The sequence below is a fragment of the Myotis yumanensis genome, unplaced genomic scaffold, assembly GCF_028538775.1.
Source record: "Myotis yumanensis isolate MYYU_CA2020_CCGP unplaced genomic scaffold, mMyoYum1.0.hap1 SCAF_9, whole genome shotgun sequence".
In the NCBI taxonomy this organism is placed as follows: Eukaryota; Metazoa; Chordata; class Mammalia; order Chiroptera; family Vespertilionidae; genus Myotis; species Myotis yumanensis.
In genome coordinates, this window is record NW_027223760.1 from 36,066,569 (window position 1) to 36,093,138 (window position 26,570).

A 26,570-nucleotide genomic window follows, 5' to 3' on the forward strand; every position below is an offset into this window, starting at 1 on the left:
GGGAAGGGGAGGGGGGGGGGATGCTGAGGGGCGGGAGGGGCAGGAGGCGGAGGAGGAGCCTGGGAGGAGACTGGAGCGGCGAGGAGGAGGGAGGGCTCCCCGCCTAGCCCGCCGCCGGCTTTGCTGGCGCTGCTGGCGGCGTCTCCAGCACTCCGCCCGCTGCTGCTCGGCCGCTCCGCCGGGAGATGCTGCCCCGCGCCGCGCCGCGCTGAGGCCGTGCGTGCGCCGCGCCGCCGGCTGCGTCCCCGGCCCCGTGTCTCCAAGTGAGCGCCGCTGACGGGCGGCCGCCACCCCTCGGAGTCCCGCTGCCCAGCGGCCAGGGGCGCGCTGGCTCGCCGTGCCCCCCGCAGCTGCCCCTCAGTCCCCGGCGCGCACCCCTCTTCCCCGGCTCCCTGCGCTCTTCGGATCTGCCCCCCCGTCCTCGGGTCATTTATTTCGCCCCCTCGGAGGCAGAGGGCGGGGTAGGGGTCCCCTTCTCGGCCCCCCCTCCCTTTCTTTCTCGGGGTGAATTTCTGCCCCCGGGCATTTCTCGGGCGCCGCGCAAAGGCCAGCCCCACGCGCCGGAGGAGAAGCCGCGACTCCCGGCCGCTCGGAACGGGCAGGACCGGAGCCTGGCGGGGCGGAGTGGCCGAGCGGCGGCGGCGGGAGGCGCTGGGCGTGCGCTGGGGTCTGAGGACGGCCCGACACCCCGGGAGAACCCCCCGCCGCGTGGGACGGCGCCCCTCCGTAGCGAGCTTCTGGAGCACCGCGAGCCGGGAGGCGAAGGATGCTGTCGGCGCGGCCAGCGGGCTGCGGGGCAGCGCTGTGGCTCGGGCTCGTCAGCTGCGTCCTCTGCAGAGCCTGGACGGCCCCCTCCGCGTCCCGTGAGTATCCTCCTTCCCGCTCGCCCCGCGCCGGGGCCGCGTCCCTGCCGCAGGGCTGTGCCACCCCGGTGGGTGCCCTCCCCCAGGTGCATTCGCGGTGCTCGCCCCGGTTTGGGTGCGGGTCTCCGCTGTCACGCACTTGCAGTCACTGCAGCAGGCAAACTCCGAACCCGGCGCTCCCGGGTGCGGGGCCCAGGGTGGTGACGCTGGAGATGTTTCTGGAAAGTTGTGCCTGGTCGTGGAGGACGGCTTCTTGGGAGTTGTTCCTCCACTTCGGAGTGTCTGTGTGTGTGGAGGAAGTTCATGGCATTTTGCTTCGGGAGGTCGGTCAGTGGCTGGAAAGTGAGGACTGTGGCAGAAATAAGTTTCTTATTTTTGTTGATGGTTTCCACTTACATGAGCACGTATTTGGGGTTGAAAGAGGAGCAGATTTTGGGCCGTTTGGACACCTATGGACTTGTCTTTAAACCTCCCTCCCACCCACCCCAAGAAGTTAATGACCACTCAGTACTTGCTTACTAAAATGGAGACAGTGGATCCAGTATTCTCACGGAAATTGCTTGCGTTCTTTGGCTGTTTGAGGTAATGCAGTCTAGGACTTGGGGCAGTCAGTGCAAAGCATCAGTAATGTAGTAACGAGCAGATTTCAAGTTCTCAGGGAAACGATGCTAGTCCATGTGTTTATCTCAGTGTGTTTTTGCCAGCTTAAAAAATCGCTCATGTTTTCATGAGGTTAGAAAGAGAGGATTCCACCCCATCTTCTGCATTGCTTTGGAAGCGCATGGTGGCTCCTTGGTTCAGGAAGAGTTAAACACTGCTAAGGTCGCCTATAGCAATCTCAGGGTAAAGTTCATACGCACAGACTTGTTTCTGAGAATGAGCAAGGTGTTTAACAGTAATCACGAAAGTTTAATAATGTTTCCCATTAAAAAGAAAAAGTTCAGTGTTTTCCAGAATTAATCCTATGGGAAGTAGTCCTGTCTCTGTTGTTTACAAGATCCTGGGGTGCATTAATGCACCTGTGTTTCTATGTGTTAATATCAATGTTCTTATTCTGGGGTGTACATATGAATAAGAGTAAGTATCGAAAAGGACTTAACCAGGTGTGCTAAAGAATCTACTACATAACAATATCATATGATGAACCAGCATTGGCTTTGAGATATTTTCCCAGACACAGTATTTGCTTTGCTTTTCTTGCACCGAAAGATATGGAAGCCACTAAATGACAAAGTTTATAATGAACTTGAAAAATGTTTTATAGGTGTGTTTTTTTCTTCAAAAAACAGATTAAACCTAAAAAGTGATATATTATTAATGTTTTATGTCAATTTAATAGATTGAAACAGAAATTGTGAAAATATGATGCTTGGCATTAATATTTACATAAATATCTGACTATATCCTGAGGAAATTATTTTGATGAAATTTGATTCTACTTCAAGGTCTGTTGATATCGAACTGACTGCCACTTTTCTAAGAAAATAACTTATTATGAAGAAAGTTTATTCCATTCACTGATTGAAGGCGCTCAAACCAGGGTTTTTTCCTGACTTCTGTATTTCATCTTTCTGTACATGTAGTTGTAATGGATGAATCTGAAACACTTTTCATATGTCAAGGCTGGCACAAATGCAGCCATTGGGTAAGAATGGAAAAGTTGTTATTTCAGAAATATATTCTTAGTTTTTCCAACTTAGTTAGAAATTGGAGCTAGGGAAGAGCAGAGACCATTACTTTTAAGATAATTAATGTTATGTTTGATTATTAAAATATATTTATTGAGCTAATATATTTCATTGTTTAAAAATGTATAATGGCCTAATTAAGATAACTTTTCACTTCATTTTAATTTCAATTGTGTCATCAAAACCCAAAGTTGCCTCAAATCCTGGAAATGAATTAAATAATATGAGTGATATAGGCTTGAATGATTACAATGAGCTTCATGTGTTCAGTACTTTAAATTTACATTTTTACACTTTATGAAAAATTGTACTCATATACAATTCTTCTGAAGAAGAATGAGAGTTATATTCTTAATACTGAAAACATTCAAAGGGGGAAAATGGTAACTGCATGCATCTACGATAATGAACAACTCAACCAGGAGAGGTCATCACAAGACAAAAAGTATCATAAAAAATCAAAAAGTAACTTTTTATATGGTACACATTTCAAAATATGATGACAATGCTAAAACTTTCTGTCCTCAAATAACTTTTTAATATGATGGACATTTGTAGAAGATACAGTTAAATATTTTTTCATTTCAATACCATTGCAAATATATATTTGCTTTTGGCTTTTTTTCTGTTATATTGAAGTGCATATTATGGTCGATACTATGTTTTTCAAATATGTTTTTTATTATTGATTTTTTTAAGAGGAAAAGAGGGAGGGAGAGAGAGAAGGTAACACCCATCAGCTGTCTCCTACACGCCCCCTAGTGGGGATCAAATCCTAAACCCAGGCATATGCCCTGACAGGGAATCAAACTGGAGATCTCTCAGTGCATGGGACTAAGCTCAACCAACTGAATCACACAGGCCATATCTTGATACGATGTTTCTTACACTCAGTCTAAAATAACTTTACATAAGCACATCTCTAGGATTAAGTAGAAAGAGTCTAATTTCCTGACGGATAGTGAAAAAGAGCTGATGCTGAGCTGATGGAATCATATAACTTTCCTTCCTTATAAATATACATGTATAGGTCACATGTGTAGTAAAGTTTAAGTAGAATATTTTCTCTTAGGGCGTTGCATTTATCTGAATATATTTGAAAGACCCTGATAGTGCAGTTCTAAATGATGAGGAGTTTGAGGCAGCATTTCATGAATTTAATTTATTCCCAAAGCATATTAAATTTTTGCTTAAATAGTGCTTTCTGGCAAAGGTCACTTTACATTATTTTATATACCCATTAAAGTATAATTTCAATTACTATCACATTTATGAAGTGTATCTTCAATTGATCAAGTACTTTTTAACAAATATGTTTTTACATATATAAGCATATATCAATATCTGTATGTATAATCCTTTAAATGCATGTTATATAATATACAAACACATATTATTAATATAGGATTACATTATGTATTTATTGTATGTAAGATATTTATATATTTTCTGACATGTCTTTCAAGGAGTCTAACTGCCTACAAGTTCATAGATAAGTCTTTTTATGAGCAATTACTTCAAGTAATGCAACAATATCAAAACCACAGTATATTGGCCTATTTTCTTTCTCTTTAATTTATATAATACCCTACAAGTGGTATCTTTCAAATAGTGAAATTAAGTATAAAGTATATAATAAATATAAAAGGAAATACTATTGGTTTACATTGAGCTTGAACATAGTCTTAATAAAATTAATTTAATTAATTTAATTTATATTTACATTGTGAAAAATTAAATTAACAAAATAACATTGTCTTAATACAATGAATTTAAATAAAAAAATGCATTAGGCCAGCAAAATGTATTGGTTGATAAGAGGTAATACATATTTACATAATGTAAACTAATAAGAAAATGTCGTTTTACCTTTTTAAGAGAAATGTATAACCCTGATTTCATTATCAGCACAGATATTCAGGAAACAGGAACCTTTGTCCAAGTTTTACTCCTTTAACACCAATCTATGATAAAATTGGATAAAAAAAAAGAATTCACAATTCAATATAGGCTTTCATTAACCTTTATACCATTTCAAACAAACAACATATCCTTTTCAGATGACAACTAACATCAAAGTTGTTTGATGCATATCATATTTTAAAATCATATTTCTAATTTATTTTTTCTATTTTAATTGGCAGGGTGTTTCAAGTTCTCTAACTTCTCTGAGATTTTTATACCACTTGTTTTAATTAGTAGATTCTTCCAGAGAAAATCTTAATAATAAATTTTTAAAGGCTGAACTATTAAGTCTTCATTTCTGATGTATTGTTTTTATGAATGAAGCATAAAAGGAATTTGCTGTAGTTCCCCCTTGTCTTGCTTCTCTTTTTAAAACTCAGTATTATTTATACAGAGTAAGAAGAGATTCTAGGCTTAGAAATTCCTATTTCTTCTAGCGTGTGATTTTCTTAAAAATGTTGAACATCTGGAGAACCAACTCCATGTTATCTGGGCAGTGATGGATGCTACTAAGTTGAAGAAATAAAACATGTAATTTCAAAAATTTCCCATATCTAATCTCGTAGAGAAGTGCTTTATCACTTACTGCTACTTACAAAGTTCAACAACAGAGTACATAATTTTAACATCAAAACTATGATGTTATGGAAATAAAGCAAATACTATACTTACATCTACATAAGTAGTTGACATTGGATGTTATCAATGTTTCTAAAGAATACATATTTTAAGCTAAGTAGAAATTAAAACATAAGGTATATTTGTATAATCATTTAATGATTGGCGTTTGGAAGGAATTTTGACACTTTAATGTGCAAGAATAGTCATGGAATGATCTTCACATAGCCTTTAACTTTTCATGTGAGAAACTTAAAAGAGAATACTTGTCAGCAGTGATTCGTGAAAACACTGGATCTCCCATCTCCTGGGATCTTTCCAACCTGTATGTGACAGCTTGACCAACTACAGATGTTGTTGGGACTTGGAGGTGCCATCTCTCTATCCTGTTTCTTTTATGAGGTGGAAACTCCATTTGCAACTCTCTTAGCCTCTATCTCTACAGTTCACTCATTCCTGGCCATGTTAGGTAGAGTGACTGACTTAACATGGTCAAGTAGCTAGTGTACTGAGCTCCTTCTTCTTCCTTCCAGGCTGCCTGCACAAGGTATAGATTCTGCTGAAAGATATATATAAGAGTAGGCTATGCCTCTGCAAGAATTTATGGGATAGAATAAGGAATCTTTGGTTTTTGCTATGGCTAGAAAGTCTGTTACATTTCAGAATTAAAGTTAATGCATCCAATTGTTGCCATACATTTAAGCCATACTCCTCTGTATCAATAATTATTATGTAAGGGGGTCATATTTGCTCTCCACCTGTGACTTTGTTTCTAATCTAATACTCCGGCAGAGGTGGGAGCGCTAGTTAGTGTACCCAATCACACCCAGATATATTAAAATTGCCAATAATTAGCTTAGTTAGTACTGAACTAAATGAACATGAGGAAATTTTTGCATATGTTAAAAACCAGCAACAACATAAAAGTTGGCCCAGCTGGTGTGGCTCAGTGGTTGAGCATCAATCTAGGAACCAGGAGGTCATGGTTTAATTCCTGATCAGAGCACATGCTGGGGTCCCAGGCTTGATCCCCAGTGGGGCGTGTGCAGGCGGCAGCTGATCAATAATTCTCTCTTATCTTTCATGTTTCTATCTCTCCCTTCCTCTCTGAAATCAATAAAAATATATATTTTTTAAAAAGTTGTTTTTTTCACTTCTGATGTTTAGTTGGGGAATTGGACTTTCTCTCATTATGATCTGTAAAAACCCTCCTATTCGTTCATTCATTCATATTTCTGAATGGTCCTGTTAGTGATGGTATTTTTTTTTTTCAGAGAAACACTTAGAATACAATTGCTTTTTCTATGGTCAATAACATTACCAATTTAAACACATCGTGGTTACAGACTTTAAAGACTAACACATTCAGTTCCATCTCATCCATTTAAGTATCACAGGAATTTGACATGCCTGGAGCTGGAAGTTACTTCATGTTCTTGCCCCTTCTGCAAAATTAAGAAGAGTTAGATATTTTGAGTCAATTATTCTCTTAAAAAATGAGTCATATGCACTTTGTAAACAATGTTGTTAATTTCCCCAAGGGTAAATTTTGAAAAAGATCTTGTTAAACTCTTATTTAGTTCATTTTGGGGGTAGACTATTCATAACAACAGCTTGAAGTAACTGTTTTTTTTTATAGCACTCCAGATTTTTAAGCCTCCCCTGATAGTAGGAAATCTGGAAATAAAGATGTATTGGTTGACTCTGAGCTTGCTGGCTGCAGATATATTCTTGGTACACTGCAAAAGTGGGAAAGAAATACGGAAGAGCTCCTGAGGGCCATATTCTACATTTTCCTTATGACTTACGTTTGTTGGAAATACTCTCACAAACATACATAGTGATACATTCTTTAATGTTTTCGTGTTCAGGGAGGAGGTAAAATTAGTCCCATGAATACTTTTACCAGGAAAAACATATCCCCAAACATCTATAAGGTTTCTACTCCCCTTTGCTAGCCCATCACCCCTGCTTTGTTTGCACTGGGCTGGTGTCTTAGCTGTCTGGGAACGCGAATCGGACAAAATGGCCATGCAGGTGTGACTTCACACTGTCAGGTTCGCTGAATCTGTGATGTGTGGCGCAGTTATATTGGAATCAAGTTATGTAAAGTTTAATCAAATTCAGCAAGGATTGCTCACTTCTATGCATTAGATATCATTTTGAAAAGGAGTATGTAAAAAGAAAAATATTTCTTTGACTCCTAACTTTCTACTATTATAATGCCATCATGTTATTTGATTACTAGTATTATTTCAAAGGAATACATGGAAAAAGTAAACACATATACTTTGAATTAATAAAACAACTTAGGCAGTGAGATACCATGATTTGCCAAAGAAAATAGTATGTTTACCACTAAGAATAGTTTCTTAAAACAAAAGGTACTTATTGATAATTTTAAGTTATATGGACTCCAATGGTTATTTTGAACTCAAGATAAAACATTTGTTCATTAAATTATATCACTCTGTAACTCACTTTACTGGACAGTCACCTCTTAATGGAAATCAAATTATTAAGAAAATTTATAAGTAGATATTTTTCTTTATATACTCTATATAGCTTTTTCAGATTTTGGACAAAATATATAAACAGAAGAACTACATGAAAAATTTCAGCCTAAATTATGTTTCGTGGCAAAGGTTTAGCATATTTTAGGGGTGTTACTTGTTTAAAATTTACTAAATATACATTAACAATGGCCTAAGCTGCATTAACTTACTTAATTGCTAATAAATTTTAAATCTAAATTTATAGATGTAAAAAGTGTATTTGAAGCATTTTGGTTCAACCAAACAAAATACGTCTGGAAAATCATATGTGAATGTCAATTTTAGATGATTAAATGAATATGCTGCTAGGTCAATGTTTTCAGTGTCAACAAGTCTGAGAACATGTGACCTGGCTTTTTTCTCTTCTCCTTTTGTGCCCATAGCCTCAAACACATAAATTTGATGCCACCATCAAGGCAGATGTTGCTAATTTATAATGGCTTTTTTTTCTCAGTGCATCTGAATATGGTCACAGAATCAAAAACTTCTCTACACAATGCCCCATGCAATCATATATAGGGTGTCCCCCAAAATGTACACACACTTTGAATGATTACAAAGTCAGTGTCTATTCACATACAGTTCATTTTCAAATTTAAAAGATTCTAGAGAAATGAATAATTTTTTTTTTTGTCAATGCCTGTTTTCAAACTGATGGCTGCTCTGGTTCATGCACTGCTGATAACATGAAGCAATGGAATCACAGACATCAAGAATCGTTTGTTCAATATTTGTGTGCCCTCAATTCGTGGACTGTTGCCGGTTTTGTACAATAAAGTTGATCTTTTATATATTCCCATAAGAAGTCTAGTGGCACTTTAAGATGAATTTTTTTTTGTTCAAAACTCAGTCTGGCTCACCCATTATTTTAAATCACTTAAACTTGAAAAGGAGTGAAAATTAAGTGAATTATCAGCTGTTAAAGTATGTATACATTATGGGGGGGACACCCTATATAACCTTATCAAATTTTCCCTGTCAAATATTATAACACCATCATCAGAAAATGTTCAGCTAACTTTTGGTTAGTGATACAATTCACTCACTGTTATTTAAATTACTTGGTTATTATTAGATGTTCTCACATGAAAAGAATATTGAAAATAATGTATATGCTTTTTCTTTAATAGATGTTTCCTCATTGAGTTCCTCAGATTTGTAGTGACTTACATTTTCAGCAGCAACAATAAATGTTTTATTCCATGACCATGCAGCAATAGACATTATTATGCTTTGAAATGTTTTCTGTTTGTTTGTTTTTTTGCTAATTGGTATAAATAGCTAATATTTGTTGAGTATACTCTAAATCAGGCACTACTTTTTATATGTGTTAACTCATTTATTCCTTACAACAACTCCCCAGTTTGCAGATGAAGAAACTCAAGCAGAGAAGTTAAATAGATTTTTCCCAGGTTAGCAGTATGATCTTAACCATGGCACTCCTGGCTGAGTATGAAATAGTATGTCACTGAATTTCCATTTCTCTGATTCTGCGTTTCACCTTGCTTCTAGGCAATGTTTTAAGAGTTAATTGATTCTCATGTAGCATTATAGGGGGGAAAAACCTTATGCTATTTCTTTTTTATTTACTTGTTTTTTAATCAAATTGTTATATATTCTGATGACTTAAAAAGTATATTTGTAAACAGGAAAATATATATTTGACATAAACAGATAAACACAACTTATTTTAATGATAGTAATATCATAAAATAATACATACAGTGGCTCTTACATTCTCCCTTTTCATAATAAAGTGATTTTGCCATGTAATTCTATCTTTCACAAACATTTAACAGCCATGTGGTGAAAACACTTATTTAAAGCTGTGTAAAATACTTAATACTAAAATATTAAAATGCATTGTCAGATACAACTAAAAGCTATTTTAAACAGGTCCTCAGGGCATTTTTTTCGTCTGTATCCCAAACTGTAATATCATTGCCATCACTAGGATTAAAAGATAATCCCTGTGTAATCTATAGCCATTGTTTTGAGTATTAATTTTGTGTCATGTCTAAACCATCAAGCTTTTCTTGAAAGTCTTGTGAGGAAAGCTTGTTTTAATGGCAGTGGGAATATATTTATCTCTAAAATAATTGTTAGTTCTAAGGCTTGAATATTTCTTGTATTTATTCCCTGCTCTCCATTCTCATCATCGCAGCTATAGTTACGATTTTCAGTGTTTCCTTCGAGGCATTAATTTAGTAGATTCGGAGAACACCTCTGCTTTTAATCATTCTTTAACATCAATATCTATGCCAGAGATACTTTTCTAAAACACAGTTCTTGTCATGGTTCTCCACTTCTCTGGTTCTTGCCTGTCCCTTTGATGTCATTGCTCCCTAACCCAACATTTGCACCTCACGTAACCTAAACATACTGAAATCCTTGCAGTTTCTACAGTGAAACATGTTTTTTTATTGCGTTTTTCTTATGCCTTCTTACATTCTGTTCTCTCCTTTTGGAATGTCTTTTTTATCTATTTATCTGATGTGAGAAAAATGCATTTGTAGTTCCAGCCTCAAACTTTGGAGCAGATCAGAGGTACCATCACCTCCCTGTGGCAATTTGGTGTAATCACAGACAAAATACTAAGAAAGTACTAAGCAGTTTCTTTGCTATATGAATTTACAAGAAATAATGACAAGTAATGTAAGCCACTTTCAATTATCCGACATTAGAATGAGAAATTATGCCAAATTGTTGACAATAGAAGAAAAGTAATGGATAAAACTCAGATACTTTAAAAAAATCATCATTTATACATGAATATTAATCTATCATTTCAAGGCTAATAATGAAACCAAAAACTGTGAAAGTTCTAAAACCTTTCCAACCATTTTCCTACATGGCTCTATTTTGAAGCATTTTCTGTACTTCACTTAAGCCATATGGTTGGTCAGGTTTCTTCAAAGCCACACATGACTGCCCTCTACAAAGCATGTTGTGGCAATAAAATACCTATCTTATTAATACAAATCAAAGACAGACATCAACAAAATAATTATTGTACCTAACAGGTACTTTAAATAGAGTGCTTATGGTGTCAAAAAATCTTGTAAATGATAGAGGCAGCTGCAGAGAAACTTTATAATTATACTAGAGGCCCGGTGCACGACATTCCTGCACTGGGAGATGTGGGGGTCCCTCAGCCCGACCTGCACCCTCTCCAATCTGGGAGCCCTCAGGGGAGCCCTCTCCAATCCGGGAGTTTCTGTCTGTCTTTGCAATCATACGAGCGAATTGTCTGAGACCCCAACTCAGTTTGGTTTGTTGCTCACAGAATAATAGAGGCATTTTTTTTCTTTGCTTCATTGGCGGAGATTTCCTGGAAGTTTTAGGATATCTTCCCTTTAATTTTTCCTAGACACTCTGATTTTACTTATGTCTCTCACCTTTGCTTTCCATCCATCCCCCACCGCAACAGAAACTTGCTCCAGGCTCACTTTGCTCTAGTGTCTAGGACAGGGGTCCTCAAACTTTTTAAACAGGGGGCCAGTTCACTGTCCCTCAGACCGTTGGAGGGCCGGACTATAGTTTAAAAAAAAACTATGAACAAATTTCTATGCACACTGCACATATCTTATTTTGAAGTAAAAAAAAAACGGGAACAAATACAATATTTGTATTGCATGTGGCCCACGGGCCGTAGTTTGAGGACCCCTGGTCTAGGAGATCCATCTGCCACCAGAACTACAATTTCCAGCATTCCTGGTGCTCCCTGTGCTCTGGGCTTCCGCTTCTGGTCCTGGGGCTGCCACCAAAACTACTATTCCCAGAATTCCTGGTGCTCCCCACGATCTTGGTTTTCCCTTCCTGCTCTGTCTCTGTCCCATGGCCTCCCACTCTGCCAAGTCCTCCAAGCTGCCAGCTCTCCCTCTCTGCTCTCCGACTGGCGGCTTGGGGAGCCAATTTCCCCAATCCACTCCACTCTCCACCGGCTCTCCTGCTCTGCGCCTGTGTATGCACATTAACCTGCCATCTTTGTCAGGTTAATTTGCATACTCCTGATTGGCTGGTGAGCATAGCGGAGGGACAGTCAATTTACATGTTTCTCTTATTATATAGGATATATCTGTAGTATATCATAATCTAGCATATTAATTGATATTATCAAAGTTTACAAGACATGTCAGGTGGCTTGATTTTTAATATAACAAAAGTATCCTTTGTAAATGCAAAAATAGTCACATATTCAATTTGCTTATAATTTAAATTAACTCTCTCCATCTCTACATTTGAAGCTTTATACATTCTGTGCCTCAACCTTAAAATATCCTCCATTCTCTACAGTCTTTACCCTTCTAAAGCCTGCGAGTTCAGTGAAGTCTGTTTTAAATGTTACATCCATTGCATTGATTCCCATGGCCCTGCCTTCTGATAACACAGATTAGTCCCTTTTCTTCTATCCCGTAGTTTACACAAGCAAAGCCTATATTTTGTTGATAGATTAATAGATATAAGGGTGTGGTTGTATCAAAGGAACTAGACTTCAATGAACATCTCTTATAATATTAGGAACTGTACTAATTGCATTGAATTTATTATATAGAATTAGTGAATTACTTTTCTTCTGGAATTCTCACAGTATGAAGATGCTCAAAAAATGTAAAGCTCACCAGTTTCATTTTCTTACTTTTATCAAATTCTCCCTAATACATCCTAGTAAATTCTGGTAAGTAATTGTAATTGGGCTTTTAATGTAATAAAAGCTTAATATTTTCCCAATAACCACTGCCAAAAACATTTGAAGACATATATGATAAAATCCTATTAAATGCAATTTTAAAATTTGGCCACTATTTTTATAGATAGATAATTAATTCTCAAAGATTAATATATCCATTAAGAGAAGAGACTGGTTATATTGAGTTGTAACCTTCAAATTAGCTATAACATTCCTAGGTACCTAAGTACTGTTATATAAATTCAATTGAATTGAAATGGGTTAGTTCTGTATATAAATTGTACAGATAGTGAGATTGTAACATCAAGTACATATTTTCTTCTTAGTTTTACTTTTCTAGCTAAAAGCATTGTATTTAAAAGTAATATAATTTAAAAATAATATTAGTTACAAAAAATTTTGTCCATAACTAAAGGCCCTTATGTTATAAAAATATTGCCTTAAAATTGACATGTCTGTATGAATTAGCAAACAAAATGAAACAGATAAGTATTTCAAAGGATTGTCATTCAAAAGTAATAGGGCTATTAAAGTTATTTTGAAAGATAATTTTTACTTAATGTGAAAGGCAATTTAATTTCAATTTATTATCTGTTATTTGCCCAAAGTATATTAGGAAAATATTACTGCAATATGAGTAGTCTTCATATCATGAAAAACATGATTACATAATTATTGACTACAGTGATCTGAGACATTTTAGATTTACAAAGAATATATAATCACCCAAAATATAAATTTTGGAACTTAAAATGTGCTGTTACTGTACCTGTTTAGACTATAGGTGGTAAAATGAGAATAACCTATCCATGTTCCAAAAGAGCTTTCAGAATCTATAATAATAAAAGCATAATATGCTAATTAGACCCGACGTCCTTCCAGACGACCTTCCTGGGGCTGCCAGGGAAGCCCAGGTTCCGGGTGCCTGCCAGCGGCTGGAGGGAAGCCTGGGTCCCGGGTGCCAGAGGGAAGCTGGTGCCGGCAGCTGCGGGGAGGAAGGCCTACTCTTGCAGGAATTTCATGCATTGGGCCTCTAGTCTTATAAATAAAAAGGACATCGGTTCATCTCTCAAATTGGCATTATAGAGATTTTTGTAGAAGGCTTTCAGATCTGTTGTTCTTTCATTTATATGTCTATAATTATAGTACTTAGTGCATCCCATACTGTGCTTGTTTCTACATATTGAACTTTCAAATGGCAGATGCACAAATGGAAAGACAATGCATACTAGTGACGAGAGGGCTGGCTTCCGGGGCTTGTCTTGAGACAGCAGTTGCCTAAGAAATAGTGGCAGAGGGACCACTCAGATGCATGCGTTGCAGATTGGCATGATTGGGAAAAATGACTGCCCTAGGCCTGCAGCTAAAATTATGTCTCATGATTCTACTTATTAAGACTCTTTACAAGCTTCCACATACCACATACAGTTTATAAAATTTTAGTACAAAAAAGTTGCCATTTAATAATCTTCTGTGAGTCAAGCATCCTGCTTATCATTTCCTTGACTCTTATTTCAGAATTATCATATTTTTGAGATATTTGATCTTAATTTGATCTTAAATCTCCCTTTTATTTATTAAGCATGGTAACATTTAAATGAAATCATCTCAGCCCATCCAAAGGCAAGTTCATCAGTGGGTGGTGACCAAGGAAATCCTCTCCACTGATACATCTTAGCCAGAACTTAGAGGATAAGACAGAAGTAGCCAAGATAAGAGGAGGGAAGAATGTTCCAAGCAGAAGAGGACAGCATGCAATTCTGACATTGGCCACGTTTGACCTCAGTCTGATGAGGAGTGACTTTGGAATAAGCCTTCTGTGAAACATATAACGAAAAGAAATTTTGAAAGAGTAGATGACACTCCTTAATAGTTTATCAAAGAGAGAGAAATAAATCTTCACTCATTGGAAATAGAGACAAAAATCACTTATTATCTTTAATTGATGAATAATATATGTTTTAGCAGTTCTGTTAAAAATAAGCTTCAAGGAAACTTTACTCCAAGGACGAATTTGACTATCTGCCAAGTCTGCTATCTAGAATTAAAAGCCTATAAATCGCTGCACGTAAAATGCACAGCATAGATTCGGGTGTAGGGTGGAGATAACATTTTCCTAAAAATCGCCATTTTGAAGTATATCCAGTCTTTTAAAGATTTTGGAAAATTGTATTTGTTTTCTTTCTGATTTGTTTTGTTGTTGTGTTGTCTTTATTGATCATATGAACTAAAAGTAGTTGTTTTCTATTTTAGCTCAACCTAAAATGGCAAATTTGTTTAATAAGGCATCACTGAAGCAAACAAAAATCAAAATACTGTATGTGGGTGTTTTATGTGGGTGTTTTATGTATGTATGTATGTATATATGTACCATCCATTAATTTTAGATACTAGGTGTCTTCTCTATAGCAGAGTTCACAGCTCTCTTTACCATCTGTGGCAAGATTTCTCTATTGTTAAAACTAGTCTCCATAAATGTATGCAATAAATACTCCTATACTGTGAATGGGTATCCCACCCAAAAGCCCCTAAAATAGAGATCACTGTAACCTAACGTTCTATAGTCATTGCTGAAAATTAGTTTCACAGTGATTACAAGCTGATATGTATTGACATTGATTTGGTACAAATATTAAGCGGCAGTCTGCATATTATTTTAAGAAAGAATCAGATGGTGGTGATTAGCATAGACATTCATGTCAAAAACATTGGGTTATGTTGTTGGCTCTGTGCTTCAGTGGCTTGGACAAATTATTGAAACATTTGAGCCCCAGTATTCTAATACATAAAATAGTGAAATAACAGTACCTACATCAAAGGATTAAATACAGAATGTGCAAAGACCAGTACGTGAGGATAGATTAACTTTGGTAATTTTTTGTTATTTTTAATGTATTAAACATTTATTATACAGTTTCTATGAGATTTATGATAGACAAGAGTCCATAAATATTGCAAATCATTTGCAGTTGCCTTGGACATCTATAATAATAAAAGCGTAATATGCAAATTGACCAAATGACCAAACAGCGGAACAACCCTCTGGACAACCATGCTATGACATCCACTGGTGCCAGGCCAGCCAAGGCAGGTGTGATGCGATTGGTTGCCCGTAGATGGAGGCCCAGGGCACCGGCCGGTGGGGGGATCAATTGGGGGGCTCCACAATCGCCCCAAAGAGGAATGCCAAGGCCACTGACGTGCAGGCTGTGGTGGGTGAAGGGGCCTCCCTCTGTGGGGGCGATCCATCCCGGAGCCCTAGCTGGGTGGGCGGGGTCTACCTCTGTTGGGCAATAGATCACGGGGCTCTCAGACTGCGAGAATTTCAATTTATTATCTGTCAGGCTGAGAGACCCACCCCTCCCCCAGTGCACAAATTTTGTGCAACAGGCCTCTAGTTTATTTTATAATTTAGTAGGGAAGCTAAGACAAATTTGAAACAATTAGCAAATATAAGACCCGTATATTATCTAATTTCTACATAATGCCACATATAAGTGGTCAAAAAGTGAGATTACAATATAGGGCAAATATATTAAGACTTAATTGAAGGAAGTAATGAATGTATAATCTATATTAATTGAACTTATAACTTGACATTTGTATGTAACAATATATATGATATTGCTGTAGTTACACAGAGATGTTAGTACTCAAGAGTCATTTATTTAAAAATTTATACTCATGTTAAAAAGGATAGTAGAGCGCCACTGGTGTGGCTTAGTTGGTTGAGTGTTGTCCCATTCACAAAGAGGTCACTGGTTTGATTCTGGGCCAGAGCACATGCGGGGTGGGCACATATGGGGTGGGTTGAGGGTGGGGGAAGTGTGTGGGGGGGTTCAGGCTTGATCCCCAGTAGAGGTCATGTAGGAAGCAGCTGATTGATGTCTCTCTCTCATCCATGTTTCTATTTCTATTTCCCTCTCCCTTCCCCCCTCTCTAAAATCAATAAAAACACATTTTAGAAAAAGTATGGTAGAAATTATTAAAACTGTGTAAAGTAATGTATTTAGTAGAGCCCATTTTTCAGTGTAGCAGGTATTCAAATACGTCACTCACAGTTGTTTCTGAAAGCACAACGTTTGCAAATTAGAAAGCTTGTGGGCATGAGGAACATACCCAAATGCATCAACACTTTTACTTGTCAGCCATATGGGCAGACGGTACAGAGCTGCTTTCCTGGAATGTGATGGAACGTACAGAAACAAATTTGACAGTTGTTTCATTTTGAATTTGACTCTCTAAATAAGTAGAACACTGGGAAATCAAGCAGTGGATGTTACTTTAAGCCCCCTAAAGTCAGGGGCCCAGGGTTTTTGGAGGTCCAGCTGAAATTGCAATGAAAACATTTGAATTTATATTAAAAATAGATCGTTGTAGTAAGCTCTGGAGATTATAAAATTTTTAGAGATGGGGTCTCTGTCCTGAAGGGTTTTATAATCTCTAGGAAGTAGAAAATGTCAATAATTATAATTTTAAAATGAGCCACTACCTCTAATAAAAAGCTATGTGATTTCTTTGCCAAGGCCCCGGCAAAATTAACAATTACCTTTTGCTGCTTAGATAATGAAGATATGAATTGGAAATTACATAGGATCATTAAAATGATGGAGAAAGTTGGTCACTGGAAAATGGTATTCGGGCCATATTATGGCCTTATTGACAGTTCATAGTGAATTCTTGGCATTTTATTTACTCGGGCTCAGCAGAGCCCTTGGCCAATCTGCCTGACCTTAATCAGGCCCTGCATTGCAGCCAGCCTGAGTTCATGCAGATGACTCTCTTTGTCATTTTCTGTCTAAGATTGGCAGTTTACAGGCTGTCCCCCAAAATGTATACACACTTTAACAGCTGATAGCTCAATTGATCTTTCTTTCTTTTCAGGTTTAACCCATTGGAATTAATAATTATTCAAAATGTGTATACATTTTTTGGGACACCCTGTATGTATTACGTTTTTATCTTCACAATTTCCAAATCCTTGCCACAGAGACTTACAGACTTAGAATATAGTCAAACAACTTGGGAAAATGTTTGTTTTTTCACTTATGGATATTCTTTTTAGTATCCAGAACTTTCATTTACGGAAAAGAATGACCGAGGAGAGAGTGAAGAAGATAAACATTCTGCTTCTACTTGTGGGAGATTGAAACCTAAGTACTTCTGTCAGGCTGCTTTGATCTGGCTTTCTTATTGGCCCCTATTTCCTCCTCTTCTCCTCAGACATGAAGATGGAAAGGTACAGGGAACCCTGGTTACACCATCGAGGAAACAAACCACTGCTCCTAATCTCTGCAAACAATAAAAATGAACAAAGAAAATATCCAGGACTGCTTTTTAACAAATAATTTGTTGTTGTTGTTTTTCACCAGACTGTAGAATACTAGGCATAAAAAAGTTAAATGCTGCTTTCCCTTTGAAAATTTGATGAATTATTTAACACATTAACACAAAACACAGTTAAATCCAAAAGAAATTAAGGACAATTGAACAAAGTATTTTTTAGTAAAGCCAATTTTTAACTGTTCAGGAAGGGCTGGAAATGTTAATTGAATGTATGTATAGATGCGATTTCTAGAAATGTATCTCAATTTTTATAATTATATTGTAGTCAGTTTATATAGCCTAAATAATTTTAATGTCAAAATGGAATGTTTGTTTCATTATGTAAAAACATTATTTTGTTCCTGGACAATATTGTCTACATGAGAGATCATTCCAGACTTCTTTATAAATGTCAGTACTAATATTTGTAATAATTCACTGATATTTAGCTTTAAAACTTTTTCTAATAAAATAAATAACTTTGATCATTTGACATATATATGTGTGTTATTGAAACAGCAGATATTTATAAGAGACAATTTCTTAATTGACCTATATTTCAAAGTGCATTGTTCATAACTGATTTTTAGTTGTTGTTTTTTTTAGAGAGAGAAAGGAAGGGAAAGCAGGAAGAAGAGAGAGAAAAGAGGAGAGGAGAGGAGAGAGAGGTATCACACTTGGAATCTGTAATGAAAGAGAGAGAAACATTCATTTGTTGTTCCACTTAGCTATGCATTCACTGGTTGACTCTTGTATGTGCCCTGACTAGGGATCAAGCCTTCGGGTATCAGAATGACACGCTAACCAATTGATCTACTTGGCCAGGGCTCATTCATAGCTGAATTTAAGGAAGTAAATAATAGAGAATATAATTATAACATACTTTCTCATAAAAATATCATGTTGATATAACTCAATAGTTACAAAATATTTATAGTAATTTTTAATTGTGACTAATGGTGTCATACTCTTCCTATTTACCTTTGATATTACCATGTGCTATACTTAAAATTTTTTCTCATTTTAGTAAGATTTCAACTAGTTGGATTACTATATATTTTGGAATAGATAGAGGTTGAATTTTACTAAAAACGTGCACATTGATAAAATGCCAGCAAGTCTGAGGATGATTAAAAAATGTAACTGTATTCTTAATACAGTAGGTTTCACATCAAATGTTTAAAGAACATAATGTTATAATATTTAAGAATTTGAGTAATACACCACTTCAAATAGAGAGCAATATAAAGCTTGCTCTAAGTTTTGTATACTTTCAGTATCTTTGAAGCTTAACTTTGCAACATTGACCATACATCAAGGCTTAGCCTTCATCTGGTTTGATGTCTAGAATAAACTGTGGTCTACAAGTGCTAGTTGCTTAGGTATCAATAACAAACCCATGTAGAGTCTATATAGGTGTCTCAGAATATGTGCAAAAGTATGTTCTTTAGTAGAGGATCAGTTTTCTTAAAGCACAGTCCAACAAGAGGCTCTCCATGGGTGTTTGTTGGACATTGAGCATTAGTCTGTGCAGTCCATCCTGGAGCTGCTATTGAGGAGGTTAGTGTAGAAGAAGTAGGAACTTTATAGAGCTGCACTTCTCACCTGCTAATGTGCACATGAATTCCCTGGCCTATTCTGATCAGGACGTCCGGGAGGGGACCTACAATGTGGCATCTGAGATGCTGATGCTCTGAGTGGTCCGTGAACCACATGAATAGCAAGGTTTCATACTTGGAATCTGTAATGAAAGATTTCATAACGAATGCATTGCATATTTTGAAGTTAAGAAGCGAAAAATTAAAAAGAAAATGTATAATCATATCATGCTATTAAATATTTTGGATATAAATAGAAGGTACAATAGTGTAGTTTATGATATTGTTTTGGGGAAAAACATACAAAAAAATCTAGATATGGGGTTTCTTCTAACTAACTAGTTGGGTCAATTTATGTAAATTGACCAACACTTAGAGAGATTATATAATCTAAGTTTTAATTTGCATTCATTAAACTAAGTTATCTCTAAAGTCCATTGTAATTTTTAAAATCTGTGATTCTAATCTCCCAGGCTTTCCAGTCTAAGAAAAGAATGACAAGATCCTCTTCCAAACCTCAATCCTGATTTATTTCTAACTGGAGCTTAAAGGTGTTACTGAAGTTTAAATAGTGTACTTAAAATGCTTAACAAATTGCCCTACCAATAACAAGTGGTCAATTAATGTTACTTATGAGTAATATTATAAAGATTAGGGAAAATGAATTCTAAGAGAAGTGAAGCAACTTGTTCTAGCACATACAGTTTTCTAGAGATATGCTAAATGACACTAGTGTATACTATAATAACAAAATGGTTGAGTAGTTGATAAAATATTAGAAATATGCTTTCTAAGAAAAACCAGTCATTATTATAGAATATCACAAATACAAAAAGGAAACAATGCTCTGTTAAACAATTTCTCTGTTAAAACTAGTAAAATTCTGCCCAAATCAATCTAATCTCAATTACCAAATACTCTTCTCCTCATGTTTGATAAAGTATGCATGTTTGCACTCCTTTTTATTCTAATATTACAATGAAAATGTTAAACTTACTGATATGCAAATATCTCCAGCTTGTATAGTATATGTTATATTTTTAAAAGATTTGTTACTAACAAAATTGTTATTATTTCTATATATTATTCCTACTTATAAATGGAAAAACATATTTGTGTAGATGAGAAAATGTATAGAAAAAGCTTTCATAAGGTGGATGGTATTGATCAGTGTACTGTCTGCCCTTCTTAATGGTAATGGATTGTGATTTTTACTTTGTATACAACCAGAAATTACTACATAGAGCATGATAGATGGCTGCCAATACTCTTGTTATTCTCCTTTAAACTACATGGCATTTATGCCAATAAGGTGATTTTTCAGTTTTAACAAGACATTCAGAGTCAGTCTTTGGTATAAAATCAACTCACAAGGGACCACAAAGTATTACCGTGACTATATTTTAAATCTTAAATTATCCTAAAGAGCCTTTGAATATCGGGAACTGATGGTAATGGGGAAGTTGGACAGAGTATGAGTAATGGCACCCTTGCTCTGAGTCTAGGCATTTCAATGTTTAGGACACAGCCTGGTTAGGGGGTGCCAAGGGTTGTATTGAGGACGTTCATGATTCCACAGATATCAGCGTTGGGTTGCCTGTTGGCTCCTTTGGTCTGCTTCAGTTGACTTCAGCAGTTGGGGCCTCCTGAGGGACCGGAATAGCCTCCTAATTCTCTAAACATGGGAGCAAGTGGAGGCAGCTGAGAGTCAGACACTTGTTTATCCTCTGTGCCCATGTTCCTATTTAATATCCAGCAACTTGATTTCTGCTGTTGGGTATATGTCACTTTCCATGGGTGTGGTCGGTATGACTTTTCAAAGTAGCACCATCATTGTTCATGGTGAGTTTATATGAACCCCAACACAATGAGCAGATGGAATTATTTTGGCACCATGTTGTGTGATTTAAGGTAAAAATGGCCATTTCTCATGATGGGATTTATATGTGATCACCATAGGCAAAATAAACTTTCAAATTTAAGAATTCGCTAACAGATAGGACCAAAGTTAATTTTTGAAAGTACCATTTAATTACAACTTAAATTCATTTTAAAGAAAATTGAAACAAAAGTAAATTATAAAAGTTAAGTGAGAAGGCCAACATTGTGTACACCTAATATAATTTTTAAAGATTACTAAAAGTTATCTAGTTATCGCTGCATGAACACTATATTTAACAATATTAATAGGATTTTTTTCAAACTATGTTTACATATTTTTCAATCAAATTTTGTTTTCCCCATTCTTTGCATGTTATGAAGCTAAAGCTTGATGTGTGGTGTAATGTAAGAAAAGCATCCTAAGAGAAAAAAAAAATTCCTAAGTTCAAAACTGTAAAACTTTGGCTATAACTTGATGACAAATGTCACATTGTCATTTTAACATTTTTCTTCTGGAAATTATGCAAGGAATTACATGTGAAATTATATTTTCCAACTTCACTTTGTGAAAAGTATAATGTGTTTTGTGTATTGAATTTTGAAAGGATATGGAAGGTCTGAGGAAAATAGAGTCATTGATAGCCCACAAATTTATTAGGTACATTAAAGTTTTTTATTTAAAAAAATATCAATCACTAGAGTATGGCATTGATTGTTTTGTTTTTATGACTGAGAGCTTATTGTGTTACTGTGTAATTTTCATACAAGTGATCTTATGCTGCTATTAAGCGTGTGAATAATGAAATAATGAAAATAGCCAAGAAATTAGCTTAGATGATGAGCATTACAGACAATAGTCTTCACAAGTATTAAGGGAAGTTGTGGTATATGGTTAGAAGTATAATTTTTGAACAGTCATATCTTGGAATCCATTTTCAGTTTGGCTGATACGGTGTACCTTATAATGTGTTAAATTCTCAATCTCTCTAAGATGCACATGTGTGAGTGTGTGTGTGTGTGTGTGTGTGTGTGTGGTGTTGAAGTTTAGTCTACATTATTAGGAAACCTGTTGCTCACATAGTTGAAATTTCTGTTTAAATAAAATTCCTCACCCCCATGCTGCCTTCTTGATCCAATACATGTAAAATTATCCTGAGTACTTACTGATGTGACTATAAAAATGATTAAATATACCATTTTGTTTATTATTTTATTGACCATTCATGTCTGTGGAGCTTTTTTTCACCACTAAATGCTATTTCATCCTACTTATGTCAGAATTCTCTTTTGACTATTGACTTTTAAATTAAAAAAGACTTCTAAAGCCATTTAGATAGAGTATGGTAGCTCTATTTGTATTCAAATATACACCAAACTTTTCCATTGCAACAAAACTCTGCATACCTCCAACTTTCCTCTGTGTTTATGATTAATTTTCTTCAAAAGTTTATGGGTGACATTTGAGTTTCCCATTCATTTTTATCAGTACACTCCTCCATCCAGTCTGTCAGTTACTTTTAATATTTTGATTTGTTGTATGAATGTAACAGATTTTGTACTAGCCCAAATTCAGCGAAGGGGATCTATTAAAGATGTCTATGGAATTAGGAATGCTTTAATGTCTATGAACATCAGTTTTCTCATTTGTAAAATGATGGGGATAATAATACCTACTTGATTTTACTGTAGGAGAAATGATGACATATATAGAAGTACATACTATAGTGAATGGCAAGATGCAGGCATTTAATAAATGTCAGTTTTCTTCTCATTATCTTTGTGTGAAATTAATAGGTAATTGATGAATGGTTTTAGGGATTCAGCATTCCTATGAGGTCCAGCTCAGCCCAAGCCCTCTGTTGGATTGTCTGCCCAGCTGCAGGAGTCACTCTGTGGAGTGTAACACCTTCATGCCTGTCTTCCTACCACTCTGTAGTTTGGTTGACTTCCTGCTGTGTCTCAGATTATGCATCAAAAGATAGAAATTTCTGATTGCTGTAGAAAAAATCCATTTAAAAAATGTGGTTTGTAGACAGCTCACTACAGCAGATGAACCAGAGAGGAGGAAAGGAGACATTCCCCTGTGATGTCAAAGCATAAAGTAGAGGGGTGATTGTACAGTCCCAGGATGGATGGCAGAAACTACTTCCTGTTCAATGACTCAAGACACTGACATGGTCTTTATTCATCATTCATGGAAAAGGAAAAGTATCAAGAAGGGAAGTATTGAAATCCTTGACATATTTCACCAAAATGCTTTGGGCATATTCAAACCCCCCTTTCTCTTCCATTCCTTATCTTTGGTTCCTTTTAAAACCCGTTTCTAAAATTATCTCCAGTGCCCTAATTCAGCCTTCTAATTATCTATAACTAATAACCACACCCACCATATTTCCTCATCACTTTGGTGCTGTACGTTTCTCTGTCCTGAAGTGTCTAATATCCATGGTGACTAAAGTTTTAGAACCGTGTCATTGAAATCTGGGGGAAAAAGTAGAAAGATGGTAGGACAGAGTATTTGAAATACAAATCTCATTTATTAACTGTCATCATTAGTACCAATGAAAATATCTATTCCCATGGGTGTTTTAACTTGAAGCTTGGAAGTCTGAAGGACTGACAGCATCCCCCATAAAGTTTATCTTGCATATTTAATAGCAGCTGTGATTTCAATCCTTGACAGGGGCAAGCCATATTTTGTTGATAAGGGATCTTCACATAGTTTATTCTCTATGTCAGCAGTAGCTGTGAAGAATAGAAAGGATAGTTGGTGCTCTCTTTCTCCTCTCCATGATGAAGAGAGTTTCAAAGAAAGCAGAACCAAAGAGAGAATTTTGGGAATTTGCTGTAATGTTTTTATTAGTTATAATTAAAGGGTTGCTGCCTATTGATGTGAAGAGGGTGGAGGCTAGGACGGTTTGAACATCTGGCAGTGTGCAAAGATTCCCCACCACCCAATGCCTATAAGATTCAAGCAAATAAAGCATCTGTTTAGAAATATCGGAATCCAGAGCCTAACTAGAATTTGAGTATCAATTTAAGGTATATTCCATAGTTTTAGTATGCACTAATTTTCTAGATATAACTACTGTGTAAATGGAGGAAACTGTACTTTTTCAGGACATGAAATTGAGTTTCTAACCATTTCAGAAAATCACAAACAATGGTATCTGAGGGGCAAATACAACATAGTTATGTCCATCTGTATCTGTAGCTATATGTTCACGGTGATTCCCGATATAAGAAAAACATCTGACTGTTAGGCATTTTGGTGTGCAGTCCTTGGATATTTCCATATTGAAATGTATATTGTTCCTATAAATCACTTTCTTTTTTATATTAAAACTAGAGCCCAATGCATGAAATGCATGCAAGAGTAGACCTTTCTTCCTCCGGCTGCCGGCACTGGCTTCCCTCTGGCATCCGGGACCTGGGCTTCCCTCTGGGCCACTGGCAGGCACCCGGGACCAGGGCTTCCCTCACAGCCCCGGCTTTGTCCAGTCTAATTAGCATATTATGCTTTTATTATTATAGACTAGAGGCCCAGTGCACAAAATTCATGAACTCGGTGGCAGGGGGTCCCTCAGCACGGCCTGCACCCTCTCAAGGTCCAGGATCTCTTGGGGGATGTCCGTCAGTAGGACATCCTTAGCTCTGCATCGGAGGTAGGAGACGCTCCCACCAACACCGCTGTGCTCACCAGCTCTGAAACCAGCTCCTGGCTGAGCAGTGCTCCCCCTATGCATTGAGCATCTGCCCCTGGTGGTCAGTGCACATTATAGTGACTGATCGTTCCGCCATTCAGTCGATTTGCATATTAGCCTTTTATTATATAGGATGATTAAGGTATATATTTTCTGTGTAGATTATATTTCAATGAAATTTTAATTCAGGTTTATGAAAAGGGAAATACGTGCTTATACATAGGTGGCATTGGATTTGATAAGGTTAAGAACCATTGCTAAGGAACTGCCATCACTTGTTTCCCTTTTGTGCATTGGCTTCTTATCTACAGTAGACTGTTCTGACATAGTCTTTCTTTAATTGAAGGGATGTCAGCTCCCAATGCAAAAGGAAATAGCTCCTAGTTAGTTTGAAATGGAACATGGTGTGACTCTATCCACTATCAAGAGATGGCTTCACCTAGAAATTTTTAAAGGACAGCTTTCTGCCCTTTGGCTGGCCAGAGGCAAGCTAAGTTGACTGTGAAACTTTGGGAGAAATACAGTTTTCATTTGCTTAGAAAGATAACATTTGCATGTAAGTGTTCTATATTTAACTAACAATGGTGTCATTAAAAACTTTAGATGCATTTGTGACTTCTTTTTTAATTTTAAGATTATACATTTCAACAACACAACCTTATTTGGGGGGGGGTGTCACATTACATGGTTTCCTTTCTCACATTAAACATCTACCAAGTACTATTAATGAATTGAAATCATCAGATTTTCCCGTTATTTTATCACTTATTAGGCAACGTTAAAATTTCACTAATGTTGCAACTTATAAATTTATATCAGACATGTGTGTCATTCTATACAGGAAAATTAAAAGTTTTAGTCATGTGCAATTCAAGGTGAAGTTAGCAAATCAGTCTAGACCACATTATAAAGCATTCACAGTGTCCAAGTTACTCTTCCTTACTTGTATGGTTCACTGGGAAAGACAGTCTCAAACAGGACTCAGCATTGATTCCCTGCTCAGAGGCACTAACAGCTGCTAGGTCTTCTGCTGTGTTTTCTCAGCTTTACACACAGTGACTTCCCCCTGTATGTTCTTGTTATTGACCCATATCTTACTGGGTTGCAGTTGATGTCCATAATCAGCACTCCATTGAAAATGTTAGAAATATTTGCAGTGGGCATAGCAACTCTTAAGACTAGGGCTGCTTCTAGACTACAGGAAGTCTCTGAATTAGTAAAAGTTTTCCCTCCCCTTTAGCAGATATAGCCCTAAAGTTCAGGTGTTGGTGAGCAGAGGGTTTCTTTCCATCTGCTTCCTTCCCTTCCTCTGGAGAGACACTGCCTTTCACAACTTTGTAGACACATCATGACCTCAACTCAGCAGGGTCTTGCCCCTTCAGCGGGGCACCTTTGTGCAGAGTAAAAACTGTATACAAAGGCATGGTGTTCCTGCACACAATTTTGGCTATGGGAGGCCAGGGAGAAATAGAAAAACCCAAGTATTCACTGAAATGGCAGTTACAATGGAATGAAAGAGGTTTTATAAGAAACCAAGAAGGAAGTAGCAGAAAGGCAGAAATTAAATATACCAAAATCTGTCCCTAGTCAATCAAATCTCTTATTTTTTTAATTCATTGATTACCCACTCTACTATATCTGAATATTAAATAAACATTATGCCATAAGTTTATTATATTCCAT

General features: G+C 36.7%; 1 protein-coding gene across 1 annotated transcript in view; it reads left to right on the top strand.

Moving 5' to 3' along the window:
- The first annotated feature begins 347 nt into the window (after nucleotides 1-347).
- Nucleotides 348-26,570, top strand: part of CNTNAP2 (contactin associated protein 2) — a 1,802,564-nt gene continuing 1,776,341 nt past the window's right edge. The window contains exon 1 of the mRNA XM_070424092.1: nucleotides 348-863. Within this exon, the coding sequence (XP_070280193.1) occupies nucleotides 767-863 (97 nt within the window). The 5' untranslated portion in view covers nucleotides 348-766. The remainder of the gene's footprint in view (nucleotides 864-26,570) is intronic.